Source organism: Bombina bombina, chromosome 3 (genome assembly GCF_027579735.1).
Source record: "Bombina bombina isolate aBomBom1 chromosome 3, aBomBom1.pri, whole genome shotgun sequence".
Classification (NCBI taxonomy): domain Eukaryota; kingdom Metazoa; phylum Chordata; class Amphibia; order Anura; family Bombinatoridae; genus Bombina; species Bombina bombina.
In genome coordinates, this window is record NC_069501.1 from 1,077,262,178 (window position 1) to 1,077,281,023 (window position 18,846).

An 18,846-nucleotide genomic window follows, 5' to 3' on the forward strand; every position below is an offset into this window, starting at 1 on the left:
TCATTAGCATTAAACTGTAAACATTGCAGAAAATATGTCTGTACTATATCTGTTAAAGTACATACATCTTTTCTGCAACTTTTACAGTTTAATAACACTTGTCCCGGGCGTCGGGCGATAGGAATTGCGCATCCCTGCACAGCAAGTCTCGTATGACAACTGCAAGCAGCTGATATGTCTTACCGTACCCGGAATCTAGGATGCGAGGAAAGGGGCAGACTGGAACCTCGGATGTCTGGTTAGTCAGTGTGGCAATCAGATAGTGGTGCTCTGGATACTTTAGCAGGCTGAGAGACTTGGTTATATACCGAGAGATATCCGTGTGCTCAGAGAGTTCCGGAAGGTGGTGGGAGGAGTTGAGTATCAGCAGGGCTGTAGGAAGTCGGAGGAACTATAGGTCTTCATGTATCCGATTCCCTCCCTCATAACATTATGGCACCTCTGGTCTACTGGAGTCTGTCTGGTGGCCCAGCCTTGCCCGCTCCTGCCCCCTGGGATGATGTCTTCTCTTCATGTTATGATGTCTAGCCAGTGAGTCGCTATCCCTTTGATCTCTTGCTGCTGAGCCTGCATGTCTGACCGACGTCATTGCTCAATTGTCAGAGTCAGACTGTTAGTTAAATTCCCCACAGCTCCCGCAACCCCCACATTAGGGTTCTGCGACCCCATAAGGGGTCGCGACCCACAGTTTAAGAAGGGCTGATCTAAATTACCAGTGTTACAGGGTAAACGCAGTAGGTCAGGTATTAATGTGAATTCTGAATCCTCTGATGCCTTATTAGCTATTTCCTATGTACCCTCACAGTGTTCTGAGTTGGGGGTCAGCGAATTGCTGTCTGAGGGAGAGCTTTCAGACTCAGGGAATGTGTTACCTCAGACAGATTCGGACGTTATGTCCTTTAAATTTAAGCTTGAACACCTCCGCCTGTTACTTCGGGAGGTTTTAGCGACTAGATGATTGTGACCCTATTGTGATACCACCAGAGAAATTGTGTAAGATGGACAAATATCTAGAGGTGCCTACTTACACTGATGTTTTTCTGGTTCCTAAAAGAATTTCGGAAATTATAAATAAGGAATGGGATAGACCAGGTATACCGTTTTCTCCCCCTCCTAATTTTAAGAAAATGTTTCCCATATCAGACACCATTCGGGACTCGTGGCAAACGGTCCCTAAGGTAGAGGGAGCTATATCTACGCTGGCTAAGCGTACAACTATACCCATTGAGAACAGTTGTGCTTTCAAAGACCCTATGGATACAAAACTAGAGGGTCTTCTAAAGAAATTATTTAGGGTTTTCTTTTACAACCTACGGCTTGCATTGTTCCAGTAACTACTGCAGCAGCTTTTTGGTTTGTGGCTCTGGAAGAGTCTCTGAAGGTTGAGACTCCGTTAGATGACATTTTTGATAGAATTAAGGCTCTCAAACTAGCTAATTCTTTTATTACTGATGCTGCTTTTCAAATTGCTAAATTAGCGGCGAAAAATGCAGGATTTGCTATTTTAGCGCGTAGAGCGTTATGGCTCAAATCTGGGTCTGCTGATGTGTCATTAAAAACTAAGCTTTTAGCTATTCCCTTTAAAGGTAAGACCCTTTTCGGGCCTGAATTGAAGGAAATCATTTCTGACATTACAGGAGGTAACCCTACCTCAGGATAAGTCTGTTAAGATGAGGGGTAAACAAAATAATTTTCGTTACTTTCGGTTTTCGTTACTTTCGGAATTTTAAAGGAGGACCCTCTGTTTCCTCTTCCTCCACAAAGCATGAAGGGAATTTTACCCAAACTAAGTCAGTCTGGAGACCCAACCAGACCTGGAATAAAGGTAAACAATCCAAGAAGCCCGCTGCTGCTACAAAGACAGCATGAAGGGGCGGCCCCCGATCCGGGACCGGATCTAGTAGGGGGCAGACTTTCTTTTTTGCTTGGGCAAGAGATGTTCAGGACCCCTGGGCGCTGGAAATAGTGACCCACGGGTATCAACTGGAATTCAAGGATTTTCTCCCAAGAGGGAGATTTCATCTTTCACGATTATCTGTAAACCAGATTAAAAAAAAGAGGCGTTTTGGGGGCGGAGCCGGCCGAGAAAGAACATGGTCGCACAAAGCTAAAGCTCCGATCATATCCACTTGATGTATCATATAAAGAAGGGGCAAATGCTCTTTATTTGGGTATTAAAAGGTGCCCTATAAAATCTGAACAGGGGAACAAAGTTCCGGTACCAAAACCTGAACGGCAAACAGCGGGGAAGGCAAGAAAACAAACACCATCAACGGAGGCCGCACTGAAGCGCCAACTCGGCATGTAACATCCCGCGACCAGAATACTGCAGCGGCGGATAAACCTGAGAGTGTGAAGGCCATAACTTGAAAAATGCTTCTAGGGGCAATCGAGTGTAAAGAGTTTCATATAGACAACAGGTCCCCAAACCTGAACTTATCAGAACACGCATCTGACAAAAGGCCTCTGGATAACACAAGCCGGAGAGCGGTAGCGACTCAAGCTGAAAGTAAGTCAGACCTCGATAACTTTTACTGGGGCCACTATCTAAAAGCATTACCCTTACAGTTTTAATCGCAAGACTACTGCGACACAATATTGCTTTATATACAGGATATAAGGACATTCTGATCTGAATAAAGCGCTCTCACAGAATTACACTTATTATTCTTTTCTTACTGACAAGCACAGAGTCCCATAATAATAAAGACACCCGGGGTAAAGAGGAGACAAAATTCAAATTCGAAGTTTAATATACAAAGATCCTACATTGTTTTAAACGCACTTAAGTGCTTCACATACCCAGACCAATATGGCGGCCAGAAAACCGAGGTCAGACAAGACACAGAAGAATACAACCCCCAGTGGAGGGAAACTAAAATCCTTTTTCAAACCATTTGACAGTGTAAACGCATTATCGTTAGAGACTGCACAAATGGACATGTCAGATCTCACAGAACACACAGATGATTCTGCTCCCATAACAAGGGCAGACCTGAATCTACTCCTCACTAAAAATGACCTCAGCACATTCATGGTACAAGTCAGCACAGCAATAAAAGATGGTCTGGCCGAAGTTAAAAGGGATATTAACGCTCTGGGCCACAGAGTACTCCATCTTGAAGAGCAAGCAGAGGAAAATACAAAGACCACTGATGATATGACCATCGCATTGCAACAACAAAACACCACAATCTTACAATTGCAATCGCAAGTTGAAGACCTCGACAATAGAGGAAGACGCCACAATTTGAGAATTAGAGGAGTACCGGAGGAAATTCTACCACCACAAATCCCCTCATACCTACAAAATGTATTTAAATTTCTGTTGGGACTTAACAAAGATGACACAATAATTCTAGACAGAGCACACCGAGCCCTCAGGGCAAAACCCCCACCAACTGGGCCACCCAGAGACATAATACTATGCTGCCATAAATTTGCAGACAAGGAGAACATACTGTTGGCGGCAAGGAAAAAATCCCCAATCAGATTTGGAGAAGACTCCATCCAGATTTTCGCTGATCTTAGTCCCCTAACATTAGCAAAACGAAAGGAGGCCAGGTACCTTACACTACACCTGGCTGAATTAAACATACCCTACAGATGGGGGTTCCCATTTGCTATCAGAGTCATCAAGAACAATAAAACCTATATCTACAAAGACCCAGAAGATCTAGAGACATTTTGTCAACAGCTGGATATCCCTCAACCCTCTTTGCCTTCTATCAAAGACCTTATATCGGATAAACCAGCCCACAGAAAATCCAACACACAAGACCAAAGATCTGACTGGATGACAGTACCGAACAAGAGAAGAAACACCACTATTGCTCCACAAGCCCAGACAGAAATGGACGGCGAATCATCATGAAAGAGACACTTTGCTTTTCTTTGCCTCTGGATGGGATACCTCCCCGCCATACTTTTACTCAGCTACTGATAAGTATTTGGTTATATTGACACTTTATGCAGACTTGCACTAAAATGCCGGAAAGCATTGGGAGACTCTCCCCCTCATTACACCTATCACCTTAACTCCCCTAAATTAACGAATTCATGCCCCCGAATTCAACCCAATCTAAGACCTAATAACAGTCAACATCAAGATTGGATTGGCATATTTGGTGCCTCACTCCCTCCACCCTTTTTTTAGTTTTTAATACTCCGCTTATCGGAAGTATCCGTTACCCCATCCCCTTCTCTCACCCCTCCTAAGTGTGTGATGCTAGAACTTCACACATCATATTGTTCAAAATGTTATTGTTGTTATTGGATGTTATTTTTATATGGTTTGAAATATTTACATGTTTTATTTATTTATTCCAATCTAGAAACCACCATCTATTTACTTCTCTTTCTCCGCACTTCTCTTGGAGACCCGAAAACAACTCCCTCTTATGTAGTTATCTTCTGTCTCTCTTCTACCCTTGTTGACAGAACTCTGCAACCCACGAAACGACCGAACTATCAAATGGTAAGAAAATATTGTTCTCCAACATACACACAAGAACATGGCTAACCCAATAGTTAATATCATTTCACAAAACACGAAAGGCCTCAACTCACCCACGAAGAGAGCAATTGCATTGCGGAGCCTAGCCAAACATAATAACTCTATTTTATTTCTTCAAGAGACACACTTTGTAAAAGAGTCAGAACCTAAATTCCACTCTAGGGAATTCACAACAGGCTATTATAGCTCAAACAAAGTAAAAAAAAACGGGGTATGTACCCTCTTCCACAAAAACATACAATTCCAGCTCAATAAACAGATAACGGACAATGAGGGCAGAATATTGATATTGACGGGACTCATGTTCCACCAACCAGTAACGTTAGTCAATGTTTATGCCCCTAATGGCAAAAAAGCTAAATTTTTCCAAACATTACAAAATTTAATTGTAGAACATAAGACGGGAATTCTTATATTAGGAGGAGATTTAAATGTTACTCTAAATCCCTCATTCGACGCCTCCTCTTACAGACCCACAGCCCAAACGAGACCACCTAATCTAGTATTCAAATTTCTAACACACTTAGGCTTACTTGATACTTGGAGATTGAAGCACCCCACACAGCGCAATTACACCTTTTTCTCTTTCCCCTGGTCAGTGTACACTAGAATTGACTACATTTTCATAGACAGAAACCACCTATCTATACTTAAAGATGCGGACATCCAACCGACCCCATGGTCGGACCACTCCATGGTCAATACACAGCTACAATGGCCCAACCACCCCACCACCCCATTTATTTGGAGACTGGACGACTCCCTAATGCACACCCCACACACAGTAAAGGCAATAGAAGCCTCCTTAAAAGAATACTTTAGTATTAATATGACTCCCACCACTTCACCACACATGCTATGGGAAGCCCATAAGGCAGTAATTAGGGGGCACTGCATCAAACATACAACTTACAGGAAGAAAATCTACAACCAAACAATAAATAACCTGACTACTCAACTAGCCCGCCTGGAATTAGCACATAAAAACTCCCCAAAGAATAATATACTACTTAAACAGGTAACGGACACCAGGCTAGAACTTAACAACACATTGTTAAAAGAAGCACAGAGACGAGCGTTACACTTAAAGAAAACCTTCTACTTTGAAGGCAACAGGGCTGGCTCACTCTTAGCTAGAGCCTTAAAAACTCAGACGTTAAAATCACAGATACATAAGATAACAACACCTGACAAAACAGATATCTTAGACAGCGAGGGAATCGCTAATCATTTCAGGGAATACTACTCTAAACTATATAACCTTGAAAGAAAAGACTCCCAGGAACACTTAACACAAATGCAAGATTACATCAACAAAGCAGACCTACCTACCTTACACCCAGAACAACGCGAAATAATGGAAAGTCCCATAAGCCTACTAGAGGTCTATACAGCAATAAAAGACCTGCCGACCGGCAAAAGTCCGGGCCCAGATGGCTTCTCAAACACGTACTATAAGACATATAAACACATCCTGGCCCCACATTTACTCAATTTATTTCAAACGTTAGAGGAAGGTGGTACCCTATCTCAAGATATGCTTTCAGCGCATATTTCGGTCATACCCAAGCCACAAAAAAATTTAACAGACCCCAGCAGTTACAGACCAATATCGCTCCTAAATACAGATATAAAGATTCTTGGAAAAATATTAGCAAAAAGAATTAATGTAGTTTTACAATCCTTAATCCACACTGACCAAGTGGGATTTGTCCCCGGGCGGGAGGCGAGGGACAATACCATTCGGGTTTTGACTCTCATTTCCTATGCCAAACATAAAAAACTTCCTGCCGCCCTCTTGGCGATCGACGCCGAGAAGGCGTTTGACCGCATCAGCTGGGGATTCCTTACTGAGTCATTGAAAGCGATAGGGTTTGGCCCGCACATGATTGCCCGAATACTTAGCCTTTACAAAAGCCCAACAGCCAAAGTCAAAGCAAACGGAATGCTTTCTAACCCCTTTCAGATCCAAAATGGTACTCGCCAAGGTTGCCCCCTATCCCCCATACTTTTCATTATAACTATGGAAGTATTCGCGGCGCATATACGGCGCAATCAGGACATTCAGGGAATTAAAATAGGCCCACACGACTTCAAAATCGCGATGTATGCAGACGACGTGATCTTCACAATCACTGACCCACTCCTGACAGTACCCAAGATATTGCATGAAATTAACACCTTTAGACAATTCTCAAACTTCTCTATAAACACACAGAAGTCAGAGATTCTAAATATTTCCATGACACAAACAGACTTTCTTAACATGGCAGCTGACTGCCCAATGATCGCCCGGAATGGATCAATAAAATACCTAGGAGTCCACATCTCCCCCAGTCATACACAACTATTCAAAGAAAATTACTCCAAACTTATAACAACAATCCAACAAGACCTCCGTACCTGGGCCCTAAAGCCAATTTCATGGTGGGGACGCACACAATGCATCAAAATGACCACATTACCTAGGATCTTATACTTATTCCAGGCAGTACCCATAAATCTCCCTAAATGGTATTTAGCACAATTACAGAGACACATCAACGCTTTTATTTGGGGGAAGAGCAGACCCAGGGTCAACAAAACCAACATGTACAGAGCAACAGTAAATGGAGGACTGGGACTACCTGACCTAACAACATATTACAATGCAGTAACTTTACAAAGAGTTCTGGATTGGCACAGAGCAGGGGATACAAAAGCATGGGTGTCCCTAGATTCCAACATTCTAAAAGTTCCGTCAGTGGGAGCACTATGCTGGGTGCCGAAACCTCTGCGCCCCCCCAATGTAATAATCTACCGATCCATAAACATATCTTTGACACATGGGATAGCATTACAACTCACCAAACCCACATTACGGGGCCTCGTTCTCCCCTTTTTCCTATCCCCTTAAATGCCGAAATGATAGGAGGCTTAGACAGAGGACAACAGAGATTGACGGAGTGGGGATATACAATCCCACTGAAAGAATTCACACTAAATGGGAAATTAATAGCAAGAGAAAACCTAAATACGATTGCAGGAGGCAGGTACACTAATTGGTTGAAATATTCACAATTAAGACATTTTATTTATACCTCCCCACATCAGAAAGATTACCTTAGAGCCCTTACCCCCTTTGAGAACCTTTGCACAGGTGAAACCCCATTGCGACACGTGCTATCTATAACCCGCAAACTCCTACAGACGGAACACACACGAACACTCCCCTCATACGCGACCAAATGGCACGAAGAACTAGGGCAGGAGCTGAGTAGAGAAGAGTGGTCTCAGATATTTCAAAACACAAAAAAGTCGTCCAGCTCACCACGGATGCTAGAACTTAACTTTAAAGTAATGATGAGATGGTATTTGACCCCCTCTCGTATCCACTCTATCTACCCAGAAGCCAATGGGAATTGCTGGAGAGGCTGCTCCACAAAGGGCCAATACCTGCATATGTGGTGGGAGTGCGAAAGAATTAAACCATTCTGGCAAGAGATAGAATCCTTTTACAAGCAAATACTGACCGACGATTTCAGACTTACAATTAGAACAGCCTTGCTTAATGACCTCCCCTCTTTTCCCTGTAAGTTGAGACTCCAATTATTACAAATAGGTATCACTAGTGCTAAACTAATTATAGCACGACATTGGAAAACACAATATACACCAACACTGCGAGAGTGGATTAGCGAGGTTTCAGAAATACTAGTACTTGAAGAATACGGATTCTTTAAAAGGAAACAAATTGGTAGACTGGCAGACATTAAATTCATTTGGGAAGAAAACACTCCACGACAGACTTTAACGCCTCTGACCGACAGTTAACGGATCTCCCCCCCCCCCTCCCCTCCTTTTTCTTTCCCTATCTCTTACCTTTCTTTTCCCCTCTATCTTTTCTTATTCCTTCTCCTCTTCTTGAGGGACAGGTGGGTCCCTTGTCTTAGTTGAGATTTATATGTTTTGATGTCATTTATAGAACTTACAATCTTACAGCAGAACTGTGAATTTAAACATGGACATCATCCACATCGACACGCTGGGAGATAACAAAAAATTGCCATTTCTGTTATATTGCGATAATCCCTTGTCATTTTCGTTATGTTTGTATATATAATATGGATGATAATAAAGCTCTTTTGAAAAAAAAAAAAAAAAAAAAAAGAGGCGTTTTAACGCTGTGTAAAAGACCTATCTACCATGGGAGTCATTTGTTCCATTCCAAAATCAAAACAGGGACAGGGGTTTTACTCAAATCTTTTCGTGGTTCCCAAAAAAGAGGGAACTTTCAGACCCATTTTAGACCTCAAGTGTCTAAACAAGTTTCTCAGAGTCCCATCGTTCATAATGGAGACTATACCAACAATCTTACCAATGATCCAGGAGTGTCAATATATGACTACCGTGGACTTGAAGGATGCTTACCTTCATATTCCTATCCACAAGGATCATCATCAGTTTCTAAGATTTGCCTTCCTGGACAAACATTATCACTTCGTGGCTCTTCCCTTCGGGTTGGCCACAGCACTCAGAATCTTCACAAAGGTTCTAGGGTCTCTTCTGGCGCGAAGCATAGCAGTGGTGCCTTATCTGGACGATATTCTGATCCAGGCGTCAACTTATCAACTGACAAAATCTCACACGGACACAGTGTTGTCTTTCCTGAGAACTCACGGTTGGAAGGTGAACATAGAGAAGAGTTCACTAGTTCCACAGACAAGGGTCCCCTTCTTGGGAACTCTGATAAACTCGATAGACATGAAAATATTTCTGACGGAGGTCAGAAAATCAAAGATTCTAAATACTTGCCGAGCACTTCAGTCCATTCCTCGGCCATCAGTGGCTCAGTGTATGGAGGTAATTGGATTAATGGTAGCGGCAATGGACATCATTCTGTTTGCTTGCTTTCATCTCAGACCACTGCAGCTGTGTATGCTCGGACAGTGGAATGGGGATTATGCAGATTTATCTCCTCAGATAAATCTAGATCAAGAGACCAGAGACTTTCTTCTTTGGTGGTTGTCACCGGATCATCTGTCCCAGGGGACTTGTTTCCGCAGACCCTTGTTTGTGATAGTGACAACGGATGCCAGCCTTCTGGGCTGGGGTGCAGTATGGAATTCCCTGAAGGCTCAGGGTGTTTGGACTCAGGTGGAGTCTCTACTTCCAATAAATATTCTGGAACTGAGAGCAATATTCAATGCGCTTCAGGCCTTGCCTCAGTTGGCTTCAAACAAATTCATCAGATTCCATTCGGACAACATCATGACTGTGGCATATATCAATCATCAGGGGGGAACAAGGAGTTCCTTAGTGATGATAGAAGTATCCAAGATAATCCGATGGGCGGAGACCCACTCTATGGGGTAATTATCTTTATTGGTGGGAATCCAAGGGTTACTCATGGAGTAAAGTTAGGATTCCCAGGATTCTGTCTTTTCTACAAGAAGGATTGGAGAAAGGGTTATCAGCAAGTTCTTTAAAGGGACGAATTTCTGCTTTGTCAATTTTGTTTCACAAACGTTTGGCAGATGTGCCAGATGTTCAGTCTTTTTGTCAGGCTCTATCTAGAATTAAGCCTGTATTTAGACCAATTACTCCTCCCTGGAGTTTAAATTTAGTTCTTCAAGTTCTTCAAGGGGTTCCGTTTGAACCTATGCATTCCATAGATATTAAATAATTATCTTGGAAAGTTCTGTTTTTGGTTGCTATTTCTTCTGCTCGAAGAGTTTCTGATCTTTCAGCCTTACAGTGTGATTCGCCTTATCTCATATTTCATTCTGATAAGGTGGTTTTACGTACCAAACCTGGTTTTCTTCCTAAGGTTGTTTCAAATAAGAATATTAATCAGGAAATTGTGGTTCCTTCCTTGTGTCCTAATCCTTCTTCTAAGAAGGAGCATCTGTTACATAACCTGGATGTGGTCCGTGCTTTAAAGTTCTACTTACAGGCAACTAAGGATTTCCGTCAATCATCTTCATTATTCATTGTTTATTCTGGAAAGCGTAGGGGTCAGAAAACTACGGCTACCTCTCTTTCTTTTTGGCTGAGAAGTATCATCCGCCTGGCATATGAGACTGCTGGACAGCAGCCTCCTGAAAGAATTACGGCTCATTCTACTAGGGCTGTGGCTTCCACATGGGGCTTTAAAAACGATGCATCTGTTGAACAGATTTGTAAGGCTGTGACTTGGTCGTCCCTTCATACTTTTTCCAAATTTTCCAAATTTGATACTTTTTCTTCTTCTGAGGCTGTTTTTTTCTTCAAGCAGTGGTGCCTTCCGTTTAGGTCTCTGTCTTGTCCCTCCCGTTTCATCCGTGTCCTGTAACTTTGGTATTGTATCCCACAAGTAAGGATGAAATCCGTGGACTTGTCGTATATCTTGAAGAAGAAAAGGAAATTTATGCTTACCTGCTAAATTGAATTCTTCTACGATACGACGAGTCCACGGACCTCCCTGTCAATTTAAGACAGATTATATTTTTTATTATTTACAACTTCAGTCCCCTCTGCGCCTTTTAGCTTTTCCTTTCTCTTCCTAAAACCTTTGGTCGAATGACTGGGGGTGGAGGGGAAGAGAGGAGCTATATACACAGCTCTGCTGTGGTGCTCTTTGCCACTTCCTGTTAACAGGAGGATAATATCTCTCAAGGATGAAATCCGTGGACTCGTCGTATCGTAGAAGAAATCAATTTATCAGGTAAGCATAAATTTCCTTTTTTGTTTATTTTACTGCAATCATATTTTTGTAACAGGGATATGAAAATTGACATTTTATTTTTAAAATTTATACAAATAAGTATTTGGTATTATTTGTCAAACCACAATATTTTATATCAAACATTGTGAAACCCAGTTATCAACAATACTGTCTGTTTTTCAACATTATAGTATTTCTTGCAGCCAGGGATGATTAGCCTTCCTCTCTTTTGTAAACTGTAATGACTCCTTAAAGGAATAGTCTAGTTAAAATTAAACTTTCATGATTCAGATAGAGCAGGCGATTTTAAGCAACTTTCTAATTTACTCCTATTATCAATTTTTCTTCTTTCTCTTGGTGTTTTTATTTGAAAAAGCAAGAATGTATGCATAGGAGCCAGCCCATTTTTGGCTCTGCATTTGGGTAGCACGTTCTGATTGGTGTCTAAATGTAGCAAGCGCTACCCAGGTTCTGAACCAAAAATGTGCCAGCTCCTAAGCTTACATTCAAATAAAGATAGCAAGAGAACAAAGAAAAATTGATAATAGGAGTAAATTTAGAAGTTGCTTAAAATTGCATGCTCTATCCGAATCATGAAAGTTTAATTTTGACGAGACTATCCCTTTAAACCCAGTGTAGAAAGTGTTGTCAAAGCTGTTGGATGAAGTTTAATTTGGAAAGCAGTTTGTATTTAAAGCACTTGTTAGTTTTAAGTTTAATATTTTATTTCTATATTACTGTACATTTAAAGTTGATAAATACCAAGAACTGGTTCTAGGTTTACAGTGCAATGAAAATATGGTTCCTTACTGTCAATAAAGCCTAGACAGACACTGATTAGTAAACATATGCAGTGCAGTTGCTTGACTATTAGTAAAGCTTGTGTACAAGACCATATGCACCAGATGTTAAATACTCTGAGATTAGACAGTAAGTAGCAGATTACAAGTGGAGCGCTAAATATCACTTTCATGAAAGCGATATTTGCGCTCCACTGTGTAATACCAGCGCAAGCTAATGTGCGCTGGTATTACAAGTTGTCAGCAATGCAAACCTATGGGAGCCTCGTTCTGATGTCGTCAGAGACGAGATCAGAACCTAAGCGCAGCGAAGGGGGTAAGTAGCACAGCAATGGCAGCAACTATAAATATATATGTATATACTTATATACAGAAATATTTATGTGTTAATAAATGTATATACACATATTAACACATAAATATATATGTATATATAAGCATATACATTTACTGGGAACACACAGTTTCCATTGACCGCAATTTATCAGTGCCGTTTTTTTCCTAACACCCCACAGCCGACAACTTTAGACACCAAAATATTGCCTAGTGCAGTTATTTTATTAAAATATAAAAATGTTGCTATCTTTATTTTTTAATAAGATATGCTAGACTGTATTTTGGGGGCATTTAGGGCACATTTATAAAATTAACCAGGAGATTTGATTTGAGCTTGTAGTAGCAATAACCAGCCACTTGTAATGGCTGATTAATTATGGCTTGCCCACAAATGGGCAAATTTGTTAATTTGCGGGTGGGCATTAATTTAGCTCTCCACTTGTAATCTAGCCCTGAATTGTTTAGCCTCAGTGTATACCCTGATTACTGCATATATGTAGTTATAACATTAGTAAAACAGGGCTTTTTAATCGAATGCGTAATATTTTTCAGAAGGATCAAGCAATGCCAACAAAGAACAAAGTGATAAAAGTAACACCTCTGCAGAATACTCTCCTGTACACTCCCCAGATGTGCCTGTAAGTAGATACAGCATTAAAATCCTAAACCTAGACAAATGACAAAGCATTATGTCAAAAGTTCTAAAGTTGTATGGAGTTAATTAATCTGACATTTATAAATAATATGATCTTTCAGTAATAGCTTCTCGTCTTCCCAAATGAATGCTTAATTTATTGTCCTTGTAGATAAAGGGAAGATGGTACACTGCTTTGTCTGTCAAGTGTATCTCTTTATTCCACACCCAGTTTTCACAGTTTAAAGGATACTGAGCCCAATTTTTTTTCTTTCGTGATTCAGATAGAGCATGCAATTTTAAGCAACTTTCTAATTTACTCCTATTATTTTTCTTCGTTCTCTTGATATCTTTATGGGGGGGAAAGCAGGAATGTAAGCTTAGGAGCCAACCCATTTTTGGTTTAGCACCTGGGTAGCCGCTTGTTAATTGGTGGCTAAATGTAACCACAAATCAGAAAGCACTACCTAGGTGTTGAATCAAAAATGGGACGGTTTGTAAGCTTATATTCCTGCTTTTTCAAATAAAGATAGCATGAGAACAAAGAAAAATTGATAATAGAAGTAAATTAGAAAGTGGCTTAAAATTGCATTCTCTATCTGAATCACGAAATAAAAAAAAAAATGCTGTTCAGTGTTCCTTTAATATATTGGCAACTGTAAGGAAATGGAGATCTCTTTTTGGCACATATAAGTAGTTACATTATTGTCGGCATGAGTAATACAGGACTTTTTTTGTGGCAGAATTTCTATAACAGTGCACTTGTGATATCTTGCTACATAAATAGCCATTGTTCCATACGTTTTGTCTTAGTGAAGCTATGTTACTGGGTTACTCTGCAAATCTTTTAATATATATATTTTTTTTCATTTCAGGAAACAAATGATATTAATGAAAGAAAGAGGTAGGCATATTAAGGAAGTCTCATGAAAACACATTTTCATACATAAATTATACAAATGTTATTGAACCAAATTATGCATATAATCTCCTAAATCATTTAAAGAGATATTTATTTATAAAATATTTTCAAGTATGTCCTGAGTCCACAAAACATTGCATTGATACAATAAAATTCAAAAACAATAATAATACACAATATATGCAAACATTTTACATAGAACAGGTAGAAAATATTTAATCAACCATGACAGGGGCATTCTATTTTGAGATATGTAGAGAGGGATCTCTTAAAGGATATTAGCCTTGGGGAAGGTTTGAAAGTGTCCGGGAGGTCATTCCATAATTGTGGCGCTCTGTAGGAAAAGGAGGATCGAGCTGCTTTCTTTTTGTATTGAGGCAAGCTAAATAATGTGCTGGTACTGGATCGGAGGTTATAGGAGGTGGGAACAGCAGGGCAGAGCATTCTGGTAAGGTAGGGTGGGAACTTCCCAGAAAGGCTCTTAAACACAAGGCAGGAAAGATGGAGGGTGCGTCTGGATTCCAGCGACAGCCAGTTTAGTTCTTTTAGCATGTCACAATGGTGGGTCCTGTAGTTACATTGTAGCACAAAGCGGCAGAACGAGTTATATAACGTATTTAGTTTATTAAGGTGAGTTTGCGGTGAAGGTGAATATACTACGTCCCCATAATCCATGATAGGCATCACCATTTGCTGTACAATCTTTTCCTTTACTGTAGGCTGAGGCAGGATTTGTTTCTGTACAGGGCACCCTATGAAACCCAAACATTTTCTTTGTGATTCAGGCAGAGCAAACCATTTTAAAAAAGTTTCAAATTTACTTCTATCATCAAATTTGCTTAGTTCCCATATTATTCTTTGTTGAAGAGATACCTAGGTAGGTGGCTAGAGCACTACATGGCAGGAAATAGTGCTGCCATCTAGAGCTCTTGCAATGGATAACATTGTAGAAAAACTGCTGCCATATAGTGCTCCAGACGTGCACGCTCCTGAGCTTATGTCCCAGCTTTTCTACAACAGTTATTAAGAGAAGAAAATGTGGTAATAGTAGCACATTTAAAACTGCGTATTCTATCTGAATCATGAAAGACTCATTTTGGGTTTCATGTCCCTTTAATACCAAATCTTTTTAACCTTCCAATGGGGGTTTGGAATGTGAGCTGCCAAGAAGAATTAAAGGGACAGTAAATAAAGTTTTCTTTAAAGGGACAGTCAAGTCCAAAAAATACTTTCATGTTTCAAATAGGGCATTTAATTTTAAACAACTTTCCAATTTACTTTTATCACCAATTTTACTTTGTTCTTTTGGTATTCTTAGTTGAAAGCTAGACCTAGGAAGGCTCATATGATAATTTCTAAGCCCTTGAAGGCCGCCTCTAATCACATGCTTTGTATTTGCTTTTCACAGCAGGGGAGAGCTAGTTCAGGTAAACCCTATAGATAACATTGTGAGCACGCCCGTGGATTGTGGCAGACACTGCACTAATTGGCTAAAATGAAAGTCAAAAGATAATAAATAAAATGTCATGTGATCAGGGGGCTGTCAGAAGATGCTTAGATACAAGATAATCACAGAGGTTAAACGTATATTAATATAACTGTGTTGTTTATGCAAAACTGGGGAATAGGTAATAAAGGGATTATCTATCTTTTAAAACAACAAAAATTCTGGTGTTGACTGTCCCTTTACATTTATAATTTTATTTTTAAGAACTAGTAAAGTCTAATAATAGTTACCTTACTGCTGTCTAACTTATACCCTGAGCTTGAGAGCTAACCCTTCTCACTGCTACCTCGCTGTACAAGTGGTGTGCAAATGGCACCATAGAGCCTGCCTACAATTAAAATTAAGAAAACTTAAATTTACTTCTGTTGGTATCAAGATATTCACTCATAGAAAAGGGCTAGTTTTCTTTGAAGGAAACCAAGGGAAAGATTTACTTTTAATTACAGAAGTAAAAAGGAAAGTTTGGGGTTTTTAATTGCACGGTCTATCTGTATCATTAAAGGGACATGAAAGCCAACATTTTTCTTTCCAACAACTTCACAATTTACTTGTATTATCAAAAGCATACTTAAAGTGCCATAAAACATGGTAAGATCTGTGCATATTGTAAAAGGGCTAATCAAGTAAAAATAGTTGGCATACAAATAATTGTTTACAAAATTGCTGGCAAAAAATAAGCAACATTAGTTACAAAGCCATGCTGTCTGGAGCAGTCTGCTCCACCCACCCTTTTATAAGTGTTTAGATACAGGCATTGTATTTCAACTGAGTTCACAGCTTCTATGCATGCCCCAGCAGATAATCCCTATGGACTTTAGCATTCTATCAAAACAACAATAGATATAGATACAGTCATAGAAGGAAATGTGTGGGGTGTTATAGCTTTACAGTTCAGAAACTAAAAAGAAAGGATTAATGGCGAGGCACTGCAGTATAAATGTGCAGGTAAAGTAATTAAAGTACATATTATATTTTGTCTCTATCTCAACTTGTTTCATGTCCCTTTAAATACACTGTTGAAACATCTATAACTTTTACTGGATTTATGTTTGCTAATATATGTATATTGCAAAAATGGTTCTATTCAAAACTAAAATGTACCCTTGTGCATTTGAATTTTGGCTTGAAAGTATAATCAATATAATATTAAAAAAAATAGTGATTGAAATACTAAGATGAAAATACTTTTGGTAACGTAAATACTGACTGATATTATTTTTTGCAGAAAATTAAGCAGTTCAGAGAGCAGTGAATCTTTATTGTCCCCTAAACCTAAAGTGACACGTGTAGCTTCTCTCAGTAAGTATAAATTATTTTACCTTTACAGAGATCTCAGTCAGTGACTTGTAATAAACGTTGCTTCATATGTTGGAAAATTATGGCAAGTCATTTATATACATTGGTTCTATGTAAAACACCATCTCAATCATGAAAGAACATTTTTGGGTTCATATCCCTTTAGCTACGGTGACTATTAATCCCAGATTTTCGGTGACAGTCCCAGATTTTGACAAAGGGACAATTCAGGACACCCGAATAGCTCCGGTGTCCCAAATTGTCCCAAAATCTGACCTTATCAAATGACCGCACAGCGCTAGTACTATACAGTTTAGTTTGTGAAACACAAAACAGAGGGGCGCCTCGTGCAGATCAACCAAAAGTGGGTATGAAATGATGCAACCAAAATCCAAAAATGGGTACTCACATTTGGCAATAGCACACCAATGTGCTGGTAGTGACGTGCTGATATCTCAGGGTGTATCAGCTCACCCTCTCTCCAGGTGTTGCTAAGCCAGTTGAATCACAAGAAAGATCCAAGGATATGAAGCTCAACTCCGTGTAGCATTCAAATGGGAAAAATAAAGGTGCTAGAACTGTGCTTACGTTTAAAAAAATGTTTATTTAAAAACAACACGTTAAAAACAAAAGCAGTTAAAATAGGGGTGTCCAAGTTTTACCCCCTATCTGCAACGCGTTTCTCAGCAACTGCCGTTTCATCAGGCATCTAGCACCTTGCATGGTTCAATGCTATTTAAACCTATTGGAAACCAATGAGCCAACAAACTAACAGATCTCTCCGCCCATTATGGGCGTGTATGACACACATGTGTAAGTCGTAATACAATAATCAAATAAAGTTAGTTTGTTCATGTTTTCCCAAAAAGAACCCTACATATTAAAAACATATATATACACACAGATAATTTGTTCATGTTTTCACAAAAAATAATAATAAAAAATAATAATAATAATTTCTTAGACATAAATGGTGTCATACATATTATTAAAATATATATAAAAACATGACTCCCTTTGTATCTTCAATACATATCAGTTAATGAGTAAATACAGTCTTTATCTCCCAGATCGATCTTAAACAGGCTGCCTATTATTATATTGCTAGTGCATTAAAGCAACAAGTAAATTTTGTTTGTGAAGATATAATCCCACATATTAACACATAAATAGTGACTCTCCCCTTCCTGTTTATAAATGTGTGAGTGTGTTACCTGTAATTGTAATCGCAAGCTCCTTATTCTTAACTTTTTGTGATTGTCTGCAAATAATTTTATGATCAATAGTTCCTTATTTCTTATTGAAGGAATTAAAGGTTGATGTGCACCGGAATGTAGTTACCCTGCTTTACTACAATCACAATTGGTGGATATGCTGCTACTTAATAGATTGTCACAGTATCACATGACCCCTTTAGACCAATCCTATCGCTCCCATCAGCAGAACTGCTAATACACTGTTCTCTGTATATGCCGTATACTTTCTGTTATAAAGGGGGCATATTAGTATTCTATATATATGTGAACTGCGAAAAATAAACTGAAACAGATTGCAAAACGGAATAAAAAGAAAATTCTCTGATGTTTCTTGTACCATCCGTATGCAAATACCTGCCATATTGAATTTTTACATAGAAGGTGCTGTGTGTAAACAATCATTGTGTAAGCACCTATTTTACTCTTACTCAATGCATGCTAATATATATTGATTGCTATGGTGTGTGTTTGTGTATCTATTACAAGTGATTCTGATAATTTATGTTAATAAATGTGCATAGATAGTGCTATGTGTAAACAATCACTGTGTAAGCACATAGCTATGTTATCTTACTTAATGAATGCTAATATATATTGATTGCTTTAGTGTGTGTTTGTTTATCTATTAGAAATTATTCTGATAATTTGTGTTTGATAATGTGCATAGATAGTGCATAGTTGCCAACTGTCCCGTATTTGCCGGGACAGTCCCGGAATTTGGGACCCAGTCCCGGCCATTTAAATGTCCCGGACTGTCCCGGCAAGTAGCAGTAGCAGGCTGCAGCACCGGCTTAGCTAGCGCATCTCTGTATTGTCAATGACTGAGTCTCCTTTCAATCTGAGCTAGTATAGGGCTGCTCGCGATCGTGCAGTCAGGACAGGCAGTGACGTCAG

General features: G+C 39.5%; 1 protein-coding gene across 2 annotated transcripts in view; it reads left to right on the top strand.

Moving 5' to 3' along the window:
* PHF11 (PHD finger protein 11) overlaps nucleotides 1-18,846 on the top strand; it is a 589,089-nt gene that overhangs the window by 323,820 nt on the left and 246,423 nt on the right. For both annotated transcript variants that reach the window (XM_053708365.1, XM_053708366.1), the window contains exons 11-13: nucleotides 12,890-12,975; nucleotides 13,847-13,875; nucleotides 16,626-16,699. In XM_053708365.1, the coding sequence (XP_053564340.1) occupies nucleotides 12,890-12,975; nucleotides 13,847-13,875; nucleotides 16,626-16,699 (189 nt within the window). The remainder of the gene's footprint in view (nucleotides 1-12,889; nucleotides 12,976-13,846; nucleotides 13,876-16,625; nucleotides 16,700-18,846) is intronic.